General features: G+C 46.1%; 1 protein-coding gene across 3 annotated transcripts in view; it reads right to left on the reverse strand.

Moving 5' to 3' along the window:
- MAD1L1 (mitotic arrest deficient 1 like 1) overlaps positions 1-22,498 on the reverse strand; it is a 1,860,878-nt gene that overhangs the window by 1,251,764 nt on the left and 586,616 nt on the right. For all 3 annotated transcript variants that reach the window (XM_069209930.1, XM_069209931.1, XM_069209929.1), the window contains one exon: positions 7,344-7,488. In XM_069209930.1, coding sequence (XP_069066031.1) covers positions 7,344-7,488 — 145 coding nt within the window. The remainder of the gene's footprint in view (positions 1-7,343; positions 7,489-22,498) is intronic.

A 22,498-nucleotide genomic window follows, 5' to 3' on the forward strand; every position in this document is an offset into this window, starting at 1 on the left:
ACCAGGTTGAAAAATGTTGGGAAGGAGCCAAGTGTAGAAAGTCACGAATCCAACATCAAATTTGAAAATAACCCAATAAACAACTTGTCCCTCAAATTAAAATGGAGGCACTGGTGAACAGGGACGCTGGGTGCCATAACTAAGCTCTATAGACACACAAAGCATTTATTGTTCGAGTTTGGGGCACAAATAGCAGGCACACAGGAGCAATCACCTTGCAAATGCTCAAATATGTTTGATACAGGAAACTAAAAGTGAAGGGATGTGGGTTATCAACAGTTGTCTTCCAACTAAATAAAATGAAAATAAAACTCTAAAGAAAATCATATATTGACGAACTGACTCATTACAATATTTATAACTGAGAGAGAAATAGGTTTGATTTAACTGTGAAAATAAAGGTCTGCATAGTTGAATAAGGCCAGTAAAATTGGATCCCTCCTCAAGACGTGATTAGGGTTAAGTCATTCTAAGCACCCTAAAGGTGGCCAAATATCCATCAGCGGTTGCCTAGCACTCAAATCAAATCAAATCATTAACATTTATAAAGCGCGCTACTCACCCGTGCGGGTTCCAAGGCGCTAGGGGAAAAAGTGGGGGGGTTATCGCTGTTCGAACAGCCAGGTCTTTAGGAGTCTCCGGAAAGCAGAGTGGTCCTGGGTGGTCCTGAGGCTGGTGGGGAGGTAGTTCCATGTCTTGGCCGCCAGGAAGGAGAAAGATCTCCCACCCGCTGTGGAGCGGCGGATGCGAGGGACAGCAGCGAGTGCGAGGCCGGAGGAGGCGGGTGGGGAAGTAGAAGCTGAGGCGTCTGTTGAGGTATTCCGGTCCCTTGTCGTAGAGGGCTTTGTGTGCGTGGGTGAGAAGTCGGAAGGTGATCCTTTTGCTGACAGGGAGCCAATGCAGGTGTCTCAGGTGTGCGGAGATGTGGCTGCTGCGGGGTATGTCGAGGATGAGGCGGGCCGAGGCGTTTTGAATGCGTTGCAGGCGATTTTGGAGTTTGGCTGTGGTCCCGGCGTAGAGGGTGTTGCCGTAGTCCAGGCGGCTCGTGACGAGGGCGTGGGTCACGGTTTTTCTGGTGTCGGCGGGGATCCAGCGGAAGATCTTGCGGAGCATGCGGAGGGTGAGGAAGCAGGCGGAGGACACGGCGTTGACTTGCTTGGTCATGGTGAGAAGAGGGTCCAAGATGAAGCCGAGGTTGCGGGCGTGGTCTGTGGGGGTCGGTGCGGTGCCGAGGGCCGTGGGCCACCAGGAGTCGTCCCAGGCGGACGGGGTGTTGCTGAGGATGAGGACTTCCGTTTTTTCAGAGTTCAGCTTTAGGCGGCTGAGCCTCATCCAATCTGCGACGTCCTTCATACCCTCTTGTAGGTTGGTCTTGGCGCTGGCGGGGTCCTTGGTGAGGGAGAGTATAAGTTGGGTGTCGTCGGCGTAGGAGGTGATGATGATGATGTCGTGCTTGCGTACGATGTTGGCGAGGGGGCTCATGTAGACATTGAAGAGTGTCGGGCTGAGTGATGAGCCTTGGGGTACGCCGCAGATGATCTCGGTGGGTTCTGAGCGAAACGGAGGGAGGTAAACTCTTTGGGAACGGTTTGAGAGGAAGGAGGCGATCCAGTCCAGGGCCTGGCCTTGGATCCCGGTGGAGCGGAGGCGGGTGATTAGGGTGCGGTGACAGACGGTGTCAAAGGCAGCCGAGAGGTCGAGCAGAATGAGGGCGACTGTTTCACCGTTGTCCATCAGGGTTCTGATGTTGTCAGTGACTGAGATGAGGGCGGTTTCAGTGCTGTGGTTGGTTCGGAATCCGGTTTGTGAGTGGTCGAGCAGGTTGTTGTCTTCCAGGAAGGTGGTCAGCTGTTTGTTGACGGTCTTCTCTATTACTTTGGCTGGGAAAGGCAGAAGAGAAATGGGGCAGAAGTTTTTTAGGTCGCTCGGGTCAGCCGTAGGTTTCTTTAGTAGGGCGTTGACTTCGGCGTGTTTCCAGCATTCGGGGAAGGTAGCAGAAGAAAAAGAAGAGTTGATGATGGTCTGGAGGTGCGGGGCAATGATGTCGTCGGCTTTGTTAAAGATGAAGTGCGGGCAGGGGTCCGAAGGGGCGCCGGAGTGGATAGAGTTCATGATGGATTTGGTTTCTTCCGTGTTGATGTGGGACCAGTTGTTGAGGGTGATGGCCGTGGATGCCGGTTCGGTGGTGTATGGTTGGGTCTGGTGTCCGAAGCTGTCGTGGAGGTCGCTAATCTTGCGATGGAAGAAAGTGGCGGGGGATTCGCACAGATCCTGTGAGGGCGTGACGGCGTTGGCGTTGGCGCTGGGGTTGGAGAACTCCTTGACGATGCTGAAGAGTTCTCTGCTGTCTTGTCTGTTTTTGTCCAGTCTGTCGGTGAAAAAGTTCCTTTTGGCAGCGCGGATCAGGTGGTGGTGTTCGCGGGTAGCGTTCTTGAGGGCGGTCATGTTGTCAGCGGTGCGGTCCTTGCGCCAGGCTTTCTCAAGGGCGCGACAAGTTTTCTTTGATTCTTTGAGGGTGTCAGAGAACCAGAGAGGTTTTTTGGTGTTGGTCTGTCGATGCGTGCGTTTGAGGGGAGCAAGGATGTCTGCGCAGTTGGAGATCCAGTTTGTGAGGTTGAGGGCTGCGTCGTTGGGGTCGGTGGTGAGGGTGGGTTGGTTGGCGGCGAGTGCGGAGAAGAGTTGCTCTTCGGGGATCTTGTTCCACTGTCGACGAGGGATGGGTTGGGTGCGGAGGTGGCGGGTCTCGCGTCGGAATGTGAAGTGGACTCAGCTGTGGTCGGTCCAGTGTAGGGCGGAGGCGTGGCTGAAGAAGACGTGTTTGCTGGCGGAGAAGATGGGGTCAAGCGTGTGTCCGGCGATGTGGGTGGCGGCGTTCACCAGTTGGTTGAGGCCGAGGTTGGCGAGCAGGGTGGTGGTGTTGGGGTCGTTGTTTTGTTCCAGATGGAAGTTGAGGTCACCTAGGAGGATGTAGTCCGGCGAGGCGAGGGCGTGCGGGGAGATGAAGTCGGCGATGGCGTCGCTGAAAGGGGCGCGTGGCCCGGGAGGACGGTAGACGAGGGATCCTCTGAGGGTGGTCCTCGGATCGGTGCGAATCTGAAAATGCAGGTGTTCAGCGGCGAGAGGGGTGTCTTCGGTGGAGGTGGTGACGCTGATGGAGTCTTTGAAGACGATGGCGATACCTCCTCCTACCTGGTTGGTGCGGTCTTTTCTGGAGATCTTGTAGCCTTCGGGGATGGCAGTGGCGATGTCAGGGGCCGAGGAGGCGTTCATCCAGGTCTCCGTGATGAAGGCGACGTCCGGTGCTATGGAGTCCAGGAGGTCCCAGAGTTCAATGGCGTGTTTGTGGACGGAGCGAGCGTTGACTAGGATGCACTTGAGGTGGTTGATGGCGCGTGGGCTTGTGGTCGTGGTTGTTGCGTGGTGGAAGGTGCATTTGCAGGAGTTGCAGGCGAAGGGTCCATGGGTGCGTTTGGGGTGAGCTTGGAAGCAGGTGTTGGAGCGTCCTGGGTTGAGGGCGTGGAGGGTGGTGGGGTCGTAGCGGATCAGTGGGGCTTGGGAGAGCTGGGGACCAGGGGTCGTGGCGCTGGGCGCGGGCCAGGCGCAGACGGGTGCAGACGGGCTTGCCTCTGGCGCGGCGCGCCCGCTGCGCGCGATCGCGCAGCGGCCGCCATATGAGGTAGGAGGGGGGGAGTGGTTAGGTGGGGGCGAATGGGAGCTGGGGGGCGGGGGCGTGCAGGAGGTCGCGGCGGGAAAGCGCGAGGGGGGGACAGGTAGAGTGAGAAGAGCTGGGGGAGGGGGGTTTAAGGGTGGAGGGGGTGAGTGTTAGGAGGTTTAGGAGATAAGGGAGAAAGATAGGAGTAGGGTTGAGAAGATAGGGGAGGGGGGGTTGTAGAGGTGGGTGAGGGTGAGAGGTAGAGTGAGAGGATAGGAAGATAGGTAATAGAAGGGGTGAGGGAGGGGGGGAGAGATAGAGAAATAGATAGAGAAAATAGATAGGGAAATCAATAGATAGGGAAATAGATAGAGAGATAGGAAGATAGGAGGAGGTGGAGAGTGAAGGAGTTAGATAGTGGGATAGAGAGATAGAGAGATAGGTAGATAGGAGGAGTGAGGGAGGTAGAAAGTAAACGGGTTAGATAGGAGAGATAGAGAGGGGGATGCGAGTGGGGGAGGGGGATGAGGCAGGAGCAGGAGGGCAGGCGCGGGGAGCAGAGGACGGAGGAGGCAGAAGAGCCGAAGACAAGAAGAACAGAAGAACAGAAGAACAGAAGAACAGAAGAACAGAAGACAAGAAGAACAGAAGAACAGAAGAACAGAAGACCGGAAGGAGAGAAGAAAGGAAGATCAGAAGACCGGAAGGAGAGAAGAAAGGAAGACCGGAAGAACACAGAAGAACATAGAAGAACACAGAAGAACACAGAAGAAGATACAGAAAAACGAAGAACAGAGGGCAGAAGACCACAGAAGAAGATGAGGAAGAAGAGAAGAAGAGTGAAGACGGGGGAAAGAAGAGTACAGAAGAAGATTACAGACGAGGAGCGAGGAGGAAGAACAGAAGAACAGAGAAGAAGAAAAGAAGAAAAGAAGCAGGAGCAGGAGAGAGGGTGAGTAGCGCGGGGCAGAGCGAGGGGCTGGGAGGGGGGGGGTACTTACTGTGAGGTGGGTCTCAGGAACTCAGGAACCTGGAGGAGCTGCAGCGGCAGGGGGAGCGACCTACCCTTGGGTCAAGGGTCTCTACCACTGTCGCGCAGCGGCCGCCATATGAGGTAGGAGGGGGGGGGGGTCAGGTGGGGGCGAAGGGGAGCTGGGGGCGGGGGCGTGCAGGAGGTCGCGGCGGGAAAGCGCGAGGGAGGGGGGGACAGGTAGAGTGAGAAGAGCTGGGGGAGGGGGGTTTAAGGGTGGAGGGGGGTGAGTGTTAGGAGGTTTAGGAGATAAGGGAGAAAGATAGGAGTAGGGTTGAGAAGATAGGGGGGGGTTGTAGAGGTGGGTGAGGGTGAGAGGTAGAGTGAGAGGATAGGAAGATAGGTAATAGAGGGGGTTAGGGAGGGGGGAGAGATAGAGAAATAGATAGAGAAAATAGATAGGGAAATCAATAGATAGGGAAATAGATAGAGAGAGAGGAAGATAGGAGGAGGTGGAGAGTGAGGGAGTTAGATAGTGGGATAGAGAGATAGAGAGATAGGTAGATAGGAGGAGTGAGGGAGGTAGATAGTGAACGGGTTAGATAGGAGAGATAGAGAGGGGGACGCGAGTGGGGGAGGGGGATGAGGCAGGAGCAGGAGGGCACTGCAGCGTAACTATGTCCACCCAGCACTAAGGTGGCATTACTGACCATGTGTCGTTAAGGACACCATCCAGAAAGGTCATTATTCGGCTCCTTACATGTTAGGGTCACTGGACTTTGCTAATCTCTGGACCTTTTATGGAATAGGATCCATCTTACGTTTAAAAGGCCTCAGATTATTTATTTCCAAATCCCAGATGGGCCATAGAAGGTCTCCACACTGGCAGGTGCAGTAGTTGAGCACTTAATTTGTAGCCATTAAGATTAAAACCGGCTACTAGTACAAGACACATTCTAACCTCAAACAACGCACTTTGCATCCTGACTTGGGGTGGGTTTTTTTTGTTAATGAATGGAAAAGAACGTAGGATGATTATTCCTGGAAGCAGAAAATAGAACAGGGTATGACATCCGGGAATGATAACCTAAAGGCTTGATTATGTGGGTAACTGAAATCGCGCAAGGCTGTCATTTCCGTTTTCAGCATCTACTGGAGAAGTAAGAGTATGGTGAACTCGAGGTTGTTTTGTTGTTGAAATACATTCATCCCTCATACTGTTCAGCCAGAAGAAACCAACTCAACTGGGCCCAGACTCTAAACCAAGCTTGTCGATATAGACTGGCACACGAAAGAAGTGGAAAAAAAGGGGAAATACGATACAGGCCCTCAATAGGAGTGGCCTGAATTAAAGAGATGGTAATACCGAACCTGGAGCTACTGACACCAGGAGTATCAGTAATACTGGGTCCAAGTATTACCAGGGGATCAAATGTAGATCCCACATAGTACTATCCAATTGAGAATATCAAGTGGAGTTCTGTGTTTCTGCACAATTTCCCACATGTGAACCTGTAATGCCGTTTTTTCTTTTTTCTGGGACTATGTCCTCCGGGCATGAGCTCGAGGATCTGCCTCAGGCAATGCATGCAACATTAATAATTTAGGGGCACCTGGTGCAACAAATAATTCCGCATCTCTTGTGGCTCCTGTTGGGCCAGTACCTCCATTCTGAGCTACTAGTAAGGAGGACCATAGTGGAAGATACTAAGCTAAGAAGGTGTTTGCACTGATTCAGCCAAAAAGAGTGCAAGGAAGTCCTAATCGAGGCCGAACGACGAGAGTTTGGAACTGATGGAACTGTATCATTGAAAAACAAGGAGTGAGGCAGGTGTGCACATGGGAAATATGGCACGCACTCCTGGGCCCAGAACCCATTGCAGCGCTAAGGTTTCTAGGCCTCTCATTATAATGTAACCAGATCTTGATAATGGGGATGGACAGAAGTCAAGATCTCAAATAAGTCCATGGGTAGAGCAACTGAAAAATGCCAACTTTTTCAAACAATAACTATGAAAGTATAGCAAAGATATGCATGCGTAAGTAAAACGCCAATATTTTTTAACTAGTCAATCCCAGGACTACCGATCTCTCGAATACATTGTAAATATTTTATACTGCTGTTTGCTGTTCAAATGATATTTCTCACATACATCCCCCTCAACCTTTTTAAAGAAAGTTAATCAAAACAAGATAACCTTTGAGAAGCTCCAGGCTGAACGAGACAGAACTCTTAACATCTTACAGGTGAACAATACAATTTAACGTCTAAAAAGAGAGCAGCCCCTCCTTAAAACACCAACTCACAAAGTTGTTCCCAAAGTCACTGCATTATTGCTTTTCTTGAGCAAGTGCAGGAATCAGGAATCGGTCGAACCAGAAATTAGATGGATGTCCCAGATGTCTCACCAAAGCTAACATGGGCTTCTTGCTTCAGGACTGAAGATGCTTCACAGACAGTCTTCTCGGTTTAAGAGATACTCCATTTTGAGTCAGGTTTTTTTCAAGTCACATTTAGTTCACCAATTCCTTTCTTGCGTATGTGCACCTCCCACTTTGCAAAAACATACATATTTTTCTTACTCGACTTTATAGGTGTTTAAATTTAATTTGAACCTGCCTTACCGTTCATTGGCTCAAGACATTGATTAGTCAGTACTAGTTTAAATTTTATAAAAGTCAATAAAGTTGTATTGATAAAAAGAAAAAAAAAAGACATACCTTGCTCAGCAGCAAGACCCGTTTCTGAAGGCGTCGAACTAGAGCTTCCTGCTGCTCCCGCCTTTTCTTCTCCTCGAAGTATTGGTTCTGGATTTTCAGAAGGTCCTCCTGGAGTTGGTGTTGAGCCTTTTCCAGTACGCGGGCACTGTAAGAAAAGAAAAAAATATCAAGATCCTGCACAATCCACTCCTAAATCAGGTAGGTCACATCAAATGTTTAAGGCCTACTGTGGTTTGACCTAGATGTCTTAACATCTGCCAGACACTCTGGACTGTGTTGTTCTCTACTGAGTTAGCATCTGGATCATTGCAGGTGCCCAGCGGCTAAACCTATTAAATTACATGAGAGCAAGGTAGTAGTATTAGTAGTGTCTTTATTCGGCTCATAAAAAAAACATAAAAGCACAAATATAAATACAGATAAAACAATCCTTAAAAATCCACATAAACAATAGATTTAGCAGCACTTTAGCACTGCCTTACACAACCTTCTGGGACCCGTCAATTACTATATTTGCATTTTTAGTTCCCCTGAAAAAGTTAAAAATGCAACCCATCAGAACCAAGAGCTATAACGTACTCTCATATGCTCAACTACTTCAGGTGCCTGTGCATATTTTAGCATCCATCTAAAGTCGAAGACTGTAAGGTGCTATCAGAATGCAGTATTACCTGAGGAGCTAATGCATCCAAATTAATTGACATCACTCAGTATTCAACACTGATAGCCTATAGATATTTTTAAAAAAATCTGAAAGGTTGACAATGACAATAAGGTACTTATAACTACATTAGGTAGTTTCCCTCTATGGTTCGCAAATTCCTATAAGCATAAATGCATCCATAGCAAACAGAAAGTACAATATAGTGCATTTATAATATGTGGTCAATTTCAAACCTTTACCTTCTATTTGCTGTTTTTCGACACACCTGCCAAGCATATAAAAGGTACAGAGACAATGCAAAGACTATCCACCCAGTGTCTTGTGGCTACAATATGGCAAATTTTAATTAGCCAAGTCCTCCTAACAACCCTATAACTAAGACAAAAGAATAAAAACTGTTCCACTGTTTAAAGGCTAACCATACATGAGGGACATTATGGTAGTGTTTAAGCCTGCAGGGGTTCAATGTGCTTTAAAAATTGAAATGGTCTTTTAAAAATCAAAGAACCTTACCGGTAGCACCACAGCAGAGCTATTATTCAACAATGATCCATTACTAAAGCTCCAGTATGTCTTTTTGAGGCACATTCAAGTATTATTTTGGATACATTTAGGGTTGAATCGTAATTCACTCATCCCAAGTCTAATTAACCACTTTTTGACATATCTGAGCATAGGTATACTACCTCTAGTGTCAAGTGCAATAACTTCAAGAAATGATTGTCTCAGAGGGAGTGGAGAGTTACTGGTCCAAATTCTAATCCAATAAGCTAAGGGTCCAAAAGCAGTCACATGCATTATATATTTTAAAGCCAAGATCCAGGCGGACCGGGATTAGTGGCGCATTCTGGGAGTAACAGTTCTCATGAAAGTATTCTCTGTTTGTTCAATAGCCACAACATTATCCATGTTCCATATCTCAGCACCATGTACCACTGTACCAATACCTTTCTTTATAAATGTTAACAGTAGGTGAAACTGGCCTATAAGTAGAGGTTTCACCTTCTTGGTAATGGCAGAGCTTACATGTTGGAGTGTTAACTGGCTCTTTGAGATCTGAGGAGTCCATGAAAGTGTATTTGTGAACCTTACTCCCAGACAATCAAATTGCTTGACTTGGTCCAAACAAGTTTACCCCAGCTTGATCTTGCCACTCTAAAAGACAAATGTGGGTTGAAAGTCATATATTCAGTTTAGGCTTTGATAATCTCTTGGCTAAATTTCCCACAGCAAATAAAAACGGATCAAGGAGATTTTGCAACCCAATAGGGAGCTTGTTTGTGAAAGGACCTTTTACTCCATGTTTAGTGAATGTCTGCCCCCAACTGGTGGGTTAAGCTTTAACGGGATCTTAAGACCGAACGGGGATAGGGTACGTTGATCTAGGTTCACTAGTCGTGTTCCAAGTGCGCTATTGACTAGTTCAAGGAAAATATAGTCATATTCATCATTGTAATAACACTGTTGTGCTGCTACAGTGTCTGATCTTATAATTGAATGGCAGTGTCGACCCTGCCTAATCCAGTGGGTGACTAAGTTAGCATCTCACTAGCTTCACTTGCCATAGGTAAAATCTTGGGTCTGTTTATTATATATATTTTGTTACTCCTTTCTGCTTGATGGGCTGTAAGACCTGAACATTGAGCTTTTTACATGTGTCGAGTATGCCCCTGCCTACACTGCATTTCCACCTGAAGGATCACTGATGCTGCTCATCTTATGACTAGATTGTAGATCTATGTTCCCTGCATACAAGTCCCCTACCAGGGAGTTTAGTACAGGGAGTGGCAGGAGCATAAGATAGGGGCACTAGATGAAGAACCCCTATTGCTAAAGCCACGTGTGCTTGTCGTATGGGTGGAAGTGTCTTGACTGTTACTAAGTCTATCCCCTAAAGCTGGCTGATGTAATGTGTGTTCCCAACTGGTTCTATATCCCCAGACAATATGTCCCCCCTCCTGTCTTCATGGTCCCAGATTCCTTTTTTTCTTCTACCAGGAAGGTGTATGTTATCAATTTTATCTGCGAGTGATCCTTTAATCACTCTCATCTTAGAGACTTACTTGACAAGTTTATCGATAACTTCTTTGAGCTGAATTAATTCACCTTGACAGGTGCAGTTGATTCATAGTTTGTTGCCCCTAGCCTTCCTTGTGTCCCCCTGTGCAACAGGATAATGCATATATTCAACTCCATCCTCATTATTTAGTTGCACTAGTGGACTGAACAGGTCGGAATACAAACTTTGTCACTAGGGCAATGCTCAGTAAATTCCCACCCTGATCATTAGTTATTGGATTGCATAGTAGCATTGGGTCAGACGGACAGACCCCAGCTCCCGCACCTTCTCTGGCTGCATCAGTGTTAATTGTGGGGGTAGTTGGAACAGTCAAAGATTTCCTGATGGCAGTTGGGACCAGAGATTTTTCTTTTTAAGTATGTTGAGAACTTTAAACGGCCTCACTAAGTTTAGATGAGGACCTGCCACTGAGCAAATCTATACCTCTTCATTCAAACTGTCAATGCCACTGACCACACCGTTTTACAGCATTGGGTGCTGAAAGTTTGGCCATCTTAGGTACCTTTTGGGGGGCCCCTTTTGCCTTCCCGTTACCCATTTTAAAAAGATGCGTTACCCCAAGAGCCCGTATCTCGAGATAATCGAGCAGGAACGATGATCAGTTAAGACTGGAGCAGCGCAGGGTCAGCAAATGTTAAGGGTATGGCCCAGCCCTGCCTGTTCCTGGCTAAGATAGGCCCGTCTTGTTCCGGACTTCACCCAGGCGCGTTCCACACTGTGGGACTGCATCAATTTTCAGCCCAGCATTACTCTCTGTTGGCATCTCCTTCATTCCTGTGCAAGGTGGGGGATGAAGCCCCACCCCAGCTCCAAGGAGACTGCAGTGTCAAAGATTGGGGAACAGCCAAGAGAAATTGCTGATGAGGAACCTGCGCTGCGGGACTGCTCTGTCACTTTTCAAAGCATCGGAGCTCTCTATTGGCCCCTCCTCCTTTCCTGTGCAAGCTGGGGGAGGAAGTCCCACTCCAGCTCCAGGGATACAGGGAACTGCTGAGGAGGAAACCCCAGAGGTACCGGTTAGAGCCTCTTATTGCACTCTACATAAGAAGAAAAATTAATTCTTAATCTATGTAGCTGCTCCTAAAATAAAGTTCTGGATCTTACATTAGCCCTTTCCCAGCGTTCACCCTAAGAAAATAAATAAGACTAGTTCTTGAATATGTCTTTTAAGGCAGCATATCCCACAGTGCCACAATGCAGCTACCGGACAAGATTGTTTAGTTTAAAAATGCATTTAACTGGTTCCTTCGCTATGGTTACTTAAATCATTGAATTAAGGCAATTTGAAAATATGATCCACCGTCTATGATCCACCGGAAAAAGTATACGTGAACCCAATTGTGTTGCTCTTAGCTTTTTGTGCCCGTCCTCCACCATCAGAGGGAGCTCAACTAAGGGAGGTGCACCCATCCCTTCCACCCACAGTCGCCTTCCCAAAACACATAAACAGGAATTAATTCAAGACTTAATTAAATCAAAAAGATCAAAAGGGAACAATCCTATCGCACACCAGCTGTTCAATCTTGGCACATTAGGGGTATGCCATTGGAGTTCAAAAATATAATAACCCAGTGCACCTTTCTCTGCTCAGATGTTTCACAAGAACCAGGCTAATCGCTGAACCTGAGCACCCTATGTGCTCCCATGCCCAGGAACCATGCAGTACAATTGAAAATGTGATGTAGGTAGTAAAGTGCTAGTGGGGCACACACCCCCACCCACAAGGATACAGAAGTAGTAGGACATAACTTTGTTTTTTTTAAGTTGTTCATCTCCTTGCTGTCTGTGTCTCTGGTAGTTTTCACAGTGAGTTACACAATTCAAACATTGGCAATGCCAATCGGTCTTACATTTGCAAGAGTTAGATCTATTGGCGTCGTAAATTGCGAAGTCTTTTACCCATGTTTTGTGGAGTGGATGTATGTGGTGTGGAGTGGATTGGAATTATGTGAGTTGGATTGGAATTGTTAGTTGTGGAATTGTGTGGCGGGGAATTGTGTAGTCTGCAGTGGATGAGTGTAGTGGTATTATGCGGCATGGTGTGCAGCGGAGTTACGTGGACAGTAATTATGTGGTTTTGAGCGTACTGGTATTATGTGGAGTGGGACTGTGTGTCATAGAATTTAATTATGTGGAATGGTATTTGTCTTGTAGTGGTATGTTGTGGAGTTTAAATATGTGTTGTGTTGAATTTTGTGGCATGATATGGTATTCTGTGGTGTGGATTGGATCTATGTGGTGTGTTATGTAAATGTGTTGTTGAGTTGAATGATGTAGCGTGTTGCTGAACGATGTGGTGTGTGGAGTAGAATTGTGTTGCATGGAACTGTGTGGCCTTGAGTGAAATTATGCTGCTTGGAATTATGGGCATAATGTGGAGTGTATTTATGTGGATTGTTGCTATGTGGCATTAAATGAACTTAAGTCACATTGCCTTTCAGGAACCAGCAAAGCAGTTGTAAAATGTGAAATCATAAATAAGACCGAGGGCTGCCTTTCATCCCACAGAAATGAAAGCTTGATAATGTATTGTAAATTGTATCTATATAGTGCTTACTACCCCTGATGACGAGTTGAAGCACTTTGTTGTGAATAGCATGCTACTCCGGAACCCAAGATTAGAGTTAATAGTAGATTAGTACGTTTTTTTTCTTTGTGCATTAGTGGTGTTAGGTTTGTGCTCTTGATTTGTTGTGTGTTTGCAGTAGGAATAGAATGATAGCAATGGATTTGAAAGGGGAAGTAATAAGTTGTTTTTGCAAGTAGTGGTCATGTGTGCCTGTTAACTGGGTGGCATGGCTAAAAAGGAGGGCAATGTTTGAGAAGGATGTCTGGGGGGTTTACAGAAGTCAGAAAAGCTTGAGATGAATCAGAGAGGAGAGTTGGGACAAAGGTTGAAAGGAGGATTTTTTTTTAAATATATGAATGATGATTTGTGGTTAGTCTAGGAATAAATATGCATAACCGGACTATATTTGACCAGCAGTCTGGGGCAGTCACATAGGGAGTGAAGCAGTTTGTAACCCTCAAACCCCCTTCGGAAAAACATAAAATAAATTATAGCTTCTCTCGATCAACCATAGAAAAGCAGATAGCGCAGTATCACACACACGGTCACTGCTCAGTTGGAACTTTTAACATTTTGATTCAGCAGTACAATGACGTTCACAATGCATGCTCCGCTATGGTTCTAAAATACTGGCAGGTAAAATAGCTACGACACCCTCTGTAGGTGTTCCTCTGTAACCATCAGGTCAGAGACATATAGACATTTGGTGATGCTGTCAGAGCATTTCATCTTTTTGGGGTCTATTGAATGAGTTCCTATATAATGCATTCCTTTGTAACCTTTAGGTCGGAGGAAGAAATCTAGTGGGACTCAGCTTTTCACCCTTTTAGACATTATTAAATGACTTCCATCAACTAACTGTATGAAGTGTTATTTAGCGTGGTAGGAAATAGCAATATCTGGCTTCACAAGTGCTGCAGAAAACCAAGCATTTAATGCGTCTGTGTCTGTATATATGTGTGTGTATGGCAACATATGTATTCTTAGGTACAGGAAGCATCTGAACCAATTGACCATATTGCACACAACATTTATATATGTATAAAATACATATATGTACATACACGGTTTAAACTATGAATATATAAAGCATTTTAACCAATAGGCCATATTGCATTTTTTAGAGAGTCCCTTGTGCTAAATGCCTGCTGCTGTGATCTCTCTGCGAGCTGCAGGTCACGTTTGTTTTAATCCTGCAGGGACACTCTGCCTTTATCCTCCTGAAACAGACAACTTGAGTGCTACTGTTGGGAACCGCTGAACAAGAGCATGTATGAAAAGGAAGTCTAATCTCACAGATCTGCTTGAGTGGGTGTGAAGATGGCTCATAATCTGATTGGTACACGTGGTAGCTGACTCTCTACTAATGTATGTGTTGCTTAACCAGTGTTGCAGGTCGTAACACATAGTGAGCAGGTTTACCACAATATTCTGACAGGTCACCACACTTAAGAAGGTTAAAAGTAAATATACGTTTAATATGCTGTACATTGAATCTATTGAAGTGGGGATTCCATTTAATCATGGACTGGTGGGGGGATGGTTAGTGAGCATCTTTTTGCCAACCGAATTAATCTAATTGAGTAAGTGCCTACCCTGCGTCTGTTGCTCGTACCATGCACATCTTTGCTGTTGCACTGTATGGTGCTGATGTCTTCTTGCTCAGACTGGTACCTGTGACATCAAAGATGCGCACTTCATGGCAAGAGACACTGCCGTACCATGCTGCAAAATCTGCAGCTACAGAGGGTGCGTCTGGGTGCTACAATACCCTCAAAGTATTGTAGGGGTGCCATCCAGGTGCACTATTCTGGGCTGCAGTGCTGTCTGAACGGATAACATGAAGGGATATGTACTAGGAAAACAGTCGTGGTTGGTACCGGGCCATTTCATCCACATGGGAGGGATGAAAATCTTAGCGGACCCCAGGTTCCAACTTCCGCAAAGGGCGTCTAACCCACTGCGCAACTGTGCAAAGTGAGAAGGTGGAGGAGGTGAATGGGTGGAAGCCCCACACACTGATCTGGGGTCCGAACCTCTGTTTCGCAGGGGGCTCCCAGGTCAAGGATGCAAATGCTTAAACCACTGAGTTATTTTGAGATAAAGGGGTGTCAAAAACCCAGGGAATGAGGGGAGCGGGCATGCGTCCTAGCAAATGTTTCTGGGTGGCATAAAATACAAGCATCACAGTGGAAAAGCGTGCCCACGAAATTCCGTGGCTGGCAATTGTTTTAAATTTGGCAATCCAAGATGGATTGGTGAAAAAAGGAAATGGCATTCCAGGCAGTGCGGAGCGCTTTTTAGATGGTTGAGCAGTTGTTGGAAATTGCTGCCACACTCTCCTAAATAAATGAATAAAGAATCATGGAGTCGCAACAGAGGTGGGTTGGTGGAGCAGGAGGGAGGAAGCAACAGGTAGTGTGCGAGGGGAAATGACAAACTAAAATTAAACAAGAAGCTTCCAAAGACACCTTCATCAATGTGGCTCGCCTGACTGGGGCTTTATCCTCCATGGATTTTACAAACACCAGAGGACTGAGACAAAGTCACAGCTGGGGCTTTAAGCCGTCACCGTCCAATGTGTTACTGAGGCAGAAGTGAATGCAGGGCCCCCTTTTAATGGCCTCATGTGACCATCACAATTTTTATTTGTCCCTCTGCACTCCAGTCTTTATTTTCACTATTATTTTTTAAAAGTTGTATTACAAAATATAAAGCATCTTCCTAAAAAAAAAACTTTAAAAAATGACTGCATTCGACACCCCCCCCTTTAACACCCCGGGTGCCCTGGATGGAACGGTTACGTCCTGGGCAGCACCGCTCGGGTACCCAGGACTTAACAGTTACGTCCAGACAGGGCCCATGGGGGAAGCATTAGCGCTCCCCCCGGGGGCCTGGCACCCCCTACCCTGGGCAGGGATGGAAGGGGAATCGCTTCCCTTAAACACACCCTAGGCATCTGATAACGTCAGCTCACGATTGCACGCTGACCTCATCAGAGACTGCCTCAGCTTCCAGCACGGATCGGAGGAGAAATGCAAATGCATTTCTCCTCTGATCACGTGGAGGGGGCGGAGAGGCATGAAAGGAGCAGAAAGGCCTTTCCTCTTCTTTCATGTCTCTCTCAGCATTTCTGCTGCCCGATTGCGATGCGATTGGGCAGCAGAAATGCCACTAGATACTAGAGAATTGTTTTTTTTTTGGTGTAATTGAATAAGGGGAGCGGCCCCTTGGGCAAAAGCCGCTCCCCATGGGGGGAATTTATTTTTAGGCCATTTCTGCCCCCCTTGGCACCAGGGATTGGTGTATGTGTATGTTTTGTTTGGGGGGCAAGGGTCACTCCCCGGGGGGGTGGGAAGAACATTACTGTTGGCCATATCTGCCCCCCTAGGGGCAGATCGGCCTATTTTTTGGAAGGCCCATATGCCCCCAAGGGGGGCAGACAGCCCACCAGAGAAGATTTTTTTTCCCAAAATAAGAGGGTGCGGGGTATGGCCATACCCCCACCCAAAATAAATGGGGCCAAAGTTGTTCTGCCCACCAGTGGGCAGATGGGGCAATTACCCCGGATCCACTCCCTGGTGGGAGGGGGGGGGGGGGGGGGGGGAAGCATACTAGATGCCAGGGAATTAAAAAATATATATATAAAATAGTGGGGTGGTGGCTAACAACCAGTATGGGCCTGGTTATGCCCCCACCCCAACTGTAAGGGGGTAACAGTAAACACACTAAAACTTCTTATCTCACAGCAAGCAAGAGGACATTTGATTATTTTGGGTTTTGGTTTTACATTTGGGCCATGAGAGCTTGGCTAACTCTCAAAATCGTCCCACTTGGAATGGTGAGGGCTGCACTTTTTGGACTTTGGGACGCTGCCATGTAGAAAAATCCACAAGACCTAAACACATCTGAAAACGAAACATCTGGGTGATTCCAGGGTGGTGCGCTTCACATGCGCTCGCACCATTTTCTTACCCACAATGCCCTGCAAACCTCCAACTTTGAGGGAATTACACATTTTTCCCACATTTTTGTGATGGAACCTTCCGGAATCTGCAGGAATCCAAAAAACGGCTACCACCCAGCACTGTCTCATCTATACCGATAAAAAGTCTGCTGCACTTGTCAGCATAAAAATGTTTTTTTTTTTTTTCAAACTGCCTTTTGGACCCGCTTTGGTTCCCCCTCAATTTCAACATGTTTTTGTCTCTTCCCTGTCACAGGCACATAACCCACCTACATAAGTGAGGTATCATTTCGGGAGACTGATGGTAACGTTGGGTGGTAGAAAATTTGTCCCAGTGGGGAGATCCCATACAGAAATGTGGGAAAAATGTGATTTTTTAGCTAAATTTGAGGTTTGCTGTGGATTCTGGGTAAGAAAACGTTGAGGGATCCACGTAAGTCACACCTCCCTGGACTACCTCGGGTGTCTAGTTTTCAGAAATACCTGGGTTTGGTAGGTTTCCCTAGATGGCTGCTGAGCCCAGGACCAAAAACGCAGGTGCCACAACTCGATTTCAGAAATACCATGTAATTCACATGCTAGTATGGGCACCCCAGAATTCAGAGATATGCAAATAACCACTGCCTCTCAACACCTTATCTTGTGCCCATTTTGGAAATACAAAGGTTTTCTTGATACTTATTTTTCACTCTTTATATTTCACCAAATGAATTGCTGAATACCCGGTATAGAATGAAAACCCACTGCAAGGTGCAGCTCATTTATTGCCTCTGGGTACCTAGGGTTCTTGATGAACCTAAAAGCCCTATATATCCCCGCAAACCAGAAGAGTCCAGCAGACATAACAGTATATTGCTTTAAAAAAATCTGACATTGCAGGAAAAAGTTAAGAGTAAAACGTTGAGAAAAATGGCTGCTTTTTTTCACCTCAATTTCAATATATTGTTATTTCAGCTGTTATTTTCTGTAGGAAACCCTTGTAGGGTCTACACAAACTACTCCTTGCTGAATTCAGAATTTTGTCTATTTTTCAGAAATGTTTAGCTTTCTGGGATCTAGCATTGATTTCACACCCATTTCTGTCACTAACTGGAAGGAGACTGAAAGCACCAAAAAATAGTTAAAATGGGGTATGTCCCAGTGGAATGCCAAAATTGTGTTGAAAAATTGGGTTTTCTGATTCAAGTCTGCCTGTTCCTGAAAGCTGGGAAGCTGGTGATTTTAGCACCTCAAACTCTTTGTTGATGCAATTTTCAGGGGAAAAAAACACAAGCCTTCTTCTGCAGCCTTTTTCCGATTTTTTTTAAACCCAAATTTTTTACTGTATTTTCCTTCAGGGAAACCCACAAAGTCTGGGTACCTCTAGAATCCCTAGGATGTTAGAAAAAAAGGATGCACATTTGGCGTGGGTAGTTTATGTGGACAAAAAGTTATGAGGGCCTAAGTGCCCCAAATAGCCAAAAAAAGGCCTAGCACCTGAGGGGAAAAGGCCTGGCAGCGAAGGGTTTGAATGCATTTCTCCTCCTCGCTATCACCATATTTTTTTACCCAAAAGACCCAGAGTGCTCACCCCCTGCCCACCACCTTGTTGTGTGTAATGTGGAAGAGACAAAAAGCTATGAAAAGAGGGAAGGAGGGAAACAGGAGGAAGGAGTCTTGAGGGGGTACAGCCATAAGGGACCCAGCATGGCAGACATGGCCAACATGTACAGGGTCGGAGGTAAGAGGCACGGCGAATATACCAATTCTTGCCTTAGTGTGTGCTTTGCAGTAATGTAGATTTTGCCTGTTCCAGACTCAATCACATCAACCCGCACCCTCGCGGGTTTTTATGCATAATAATCAAGGGTTCTCCTTGCAACCATATCTGTATTAATAGGAAAAACATGCATGCATCTGTAAAGTTGAAGGGGAGCAGCAATATTTCTCTTAAAGTTGCGCGCAATTGCATGTGGTTGGAAGTTTTTTTTATTTTTTTTATATATCAACACGCATGGCGATGTGACCCACATTGTAAGGATTTCAGGACACTGAGCATGTTTACCCCATAAAAATAAGAAGATTGAGTTTAGGAGCGGGTAAAATTGGTAGAATATACAAGGAAGCAGAGAGGGAGTGCTGTTTGGCATTGTTTTTCACAGGCTGTCCCACACCAGCCCTCAACACCCTGGAAGGACCATACCTAAAGATGAAGCATGTCATGCTGCAAGGATCCCTTTGCAACCACAAAAAAAAGTAGTTTGACAATCACATACAAAATGCTCACCAATACTTGACCGGTGCAATCGGGGAGGGATAAACACAAACGGAGGCATGACAAATATATGCCATAAACAAATAGAAAGAAAAATTAGGAGTGTGACAATGGAACCAGCTAATCGCAAAAGAAAGAAAGAGATAAAGAAAGAAAGAAAGAAAGAGAGAAAGAGAGAGAGAGAGAGAGAGAATACAGCATGGAGAAAGAGAGAATACAGGAGAGAGAGAGAGAGAGAGAATACAGCATGGAGAGAGAGAGAGAGAGAATACAGCATGGATTGAGAGAGAGAGAATACAGCATGGATTGAGAGAGAGAGAATACAGCATGGATTGAGAGAGAGAGAGAGAATACAGCATGGATTGACAGAGAGAGAATACAGCATGGATTGACAGAGAGAGAGAATACAGGAGAGAGAGAGCGAGAGAGAGAATACAGGAGAGAGAGAAAGAGAGAGAGAATACAGGAGAGAGAGAGAGAGAGAGAGAGGGGCGCCAAGGCTCGACATAAAAATCGTATTCTGCGCCACAATATCACTTTACACCGTTTATCTCACTGGAAAATCAAAACAACTCCAGCTGCACCTGTACACAGCTACAGCATTTTTTTTTTTTTAAACAAAGACAAAACTGCTCCATGAAGCCCAGCTAGTCAAATAAAAACCCAAGGCCAGTCTGAACCTCTGATCTATTGATCTACAGGTTCAAGCCATACTGACATTCAGGGAAGGTGGCTCAGTCCTTGCGGCCTGCATGGGAAGACAGTGTCCCAACCCGAGCTATCACTGACCACAAACCATCTCTAATGGATGTACAACAATTTCAACCTCCTGTTCACTTCCTAATGCCTGTGTTGAAACCCCGCAGCCGCATCTGCGAACAGTCCGTGTTTTTATGGCAAGGCGCCATTTCAATGGCCAATACAATAAAATGTGCATAGTATCAATCTTCTCTGAAAAAGATTGCCAATGATTGTACACAGCTATCACTTATTCCTTTGGCTCTATAGCTCTTTGAAAATTGGAAAATAACTGGTTTTCTAGTTATCTGAAATCATATCAAACCTTATTTCATGTGCTCTTTAAATAGTAAAGCAGATTAATAGCTAATGGTCTATCTTGGCACCTTTCCACCCCACCAATCAAACAATATATTATACCGCAGGCGAACTGGGAATTTTCTTTTCACCAACTCATAAGCAGCAAAGAAATTGCTGTAGTAATGAAAGAACAGCAAAATCTTGATAGTTAAGTCGTAAATGGTTTTATTTGGCATGTATTTTCAGAACAATGTGGCTGCATTTGTAACCACATATTAATACTTCACAAAAAAATACCAGCAAAGCAACACTGAAACAAGAACACACTAGGTTGTTCAAATCAGACCTGTGAAGTAGCTCCTTCCACTCCGCCACCAATGTGAGTATGTGTCACTCCCCTCAGCCCTGTGGGAACATCCTGGCACCCTTCCCCTCTGCACTGTAAACCCTCCCCGTTCTTTCTGCACTTCCAATGCAAAAGTCCTACTGGCTCTAGCACCACTTCATCTCTTCACATGGTGCTCAGTGCTATGCTGCTGTGAAGTCTGATGCCGGATGCATTAGACATACATACATGTTAGGATGGTTCTAGCATACGGCACACACCCTCAATTGCTGCGCATGGTTTTAAAACTAGCCAAAATAACATTTTTTTTTATGTACCATAGTGTAGGAGATATACTCCTAAAAATGTTCAGATTGTCAAGTAGCACCAGACCCCTTTGCCTTGTTCGATAATGCTGGTCCTGGAAATACATTAAAATGGCAATAGAGTGAAGAGAAACACAGTCCTCTAGCTATTCCTGCAACAGCAGCAAACACGAGCAATAAAAATCTGATGTTGGCTGGGGTTTAAAGACCCTATGCAACATTAGTGGCTGGAAGGCCTTGATGAAAAGTGGGGTTTGTCCCTTTAATCCCTCTGGTTTTTCTCTTTTCGGACTATTTGGTTAAATGGCTTTTGTGAGGGAGTCTCACTCATTTTAACCCCTATTAAAACGGTGCTAGTGGCCGCATTTTAAAACAATGTCCGCTTCCGCACACCTAGGGTAAGAGACTCTAGGCTGGTATCATTTGCGCACAAGTGCCAGGGCTGAAAGTATGAGAGTACAGTTTAAGTCAGCCTCCCTCTTCACAAGCGGTCTGTTGCAGAAAAGACCCTTTATGGATTGGTGATGACCAAAGGAGTCTATATTAATACGAGCAGGCATTAATAGTTTAGTATGTAGATGTATAGTGATTTGTTAAAAGTGTGTGCCTCACAGTACAGTACAGTTTGCAAGTTCTGCACCAAACTACAGTTTCACCACGGTGAGTCCCATAGACTAAGTGGTCACATCAATGTTATGGTAAATCAGTATCCCAAATATATATCTGACATTAATTTCTATACTCCTTGTGGCACACAAAAGTTAACATTTTAGCTTAATCCTTTCCTAATTGGATTCTGGATTTGAATCACCCTGCTGGGCCATATGAATTACTCTAACAAGCTAGAGGCTCAAAGGTCTCCCCACATAAGGTAATTTTCCAAAACTAGGCGTGCTCTGGGAGAGGAAAGGGTGGGGATGGAATCTGCACCTGCTTATTACTTTTCACAGTACACCTGGCCTGAGAATCCCGAACCCCACAGAAACAAAAGAGGGTAGTCTGATCTCTGGAGCTAGTTGCAGGAGGAACTGCCCTTTGAAGTTTTTGAGGGAAAGGACTAGACTGCTATGACAGTTTGGGTCATGGGTTAGGCTCTGAGGTCTTTCAACAGACCACTTGATAGTGCAGTTTGAGAGATGTGACACCAAAGGATTGGGCAGATCTGCGTACCTTCAGGAACTTTCTGTTGCCATTTTAAGGCCCCTGCACCAGGGAGAATTGACGCCAGAGGAATGCCCTTCTGGAAAAAAAGAAGACACTGGACTCATGCAGAGGCAAACTCCATGACTCTGGGACTTAGCAGGCATCAGGTGGCTAGGATTTGTTGTGCCGGGCCACTGGCACTGGCCTCTTACACCCTCTGGGTGGCACTAGAAGGATGATCTGATGTAGGGGTCCCTGGGGGTCCTCCTGGATCTTCTGTGGAATGGTCCTGTTGTAGTGGGACCTCCAGAATGGGAAGGGGGCCCGCGCCCTCCACTTACACGGGATGCCAAGGGCATGACTGGGCCATTCCTAGACATCGTGCTACAATCACTGCAGATCACCCTAGGCAAAAACAAGGGACCAGAAACAAGCAAAGGCAATGAGCACCGCAGAGCTTTGTACAGCTTCAGCCTCAGGTAGACCAAAGACCGGGAGCTAGGCAGTGTGGAGTTCACCGATCTTTTAATATTTGTACTTAGACTGAAACAAAGATATAGCTCAAGGAAGACATTTAAGAGGAAAACGTTTAAAGGTTGACTTCATTCAAGATGCATTCATATGCTTCTCGCATCTGTCATCTCCCGTTCACTGTTCTTTGAGACCCGATCTAGTTCACTATAAGCAAACCAGTGAACCCAACAGCATTGCCTTTTCAAGTGCTGTGGGACTGGCATGAGGACATCACTGGCTGGATGAAACAATGGGAAAATGCAACAGCACAGGGTG

Source organism: Pleurodeles waltl, chromosome 10 (genome assembly GCF_031143425.1).
Source record: "Pleurodeles waltl isolate 20211129_DDA chromosome 10, aPleWal1.hap1.20221129, whole genome shotgun sequence".
Taxonomy (NCBI): Eukaryota; Metazoa; Chordata; class Amphibia; order Caudata; family Salamandridae; genus Pleurodeles; species Pleurodeles waltl.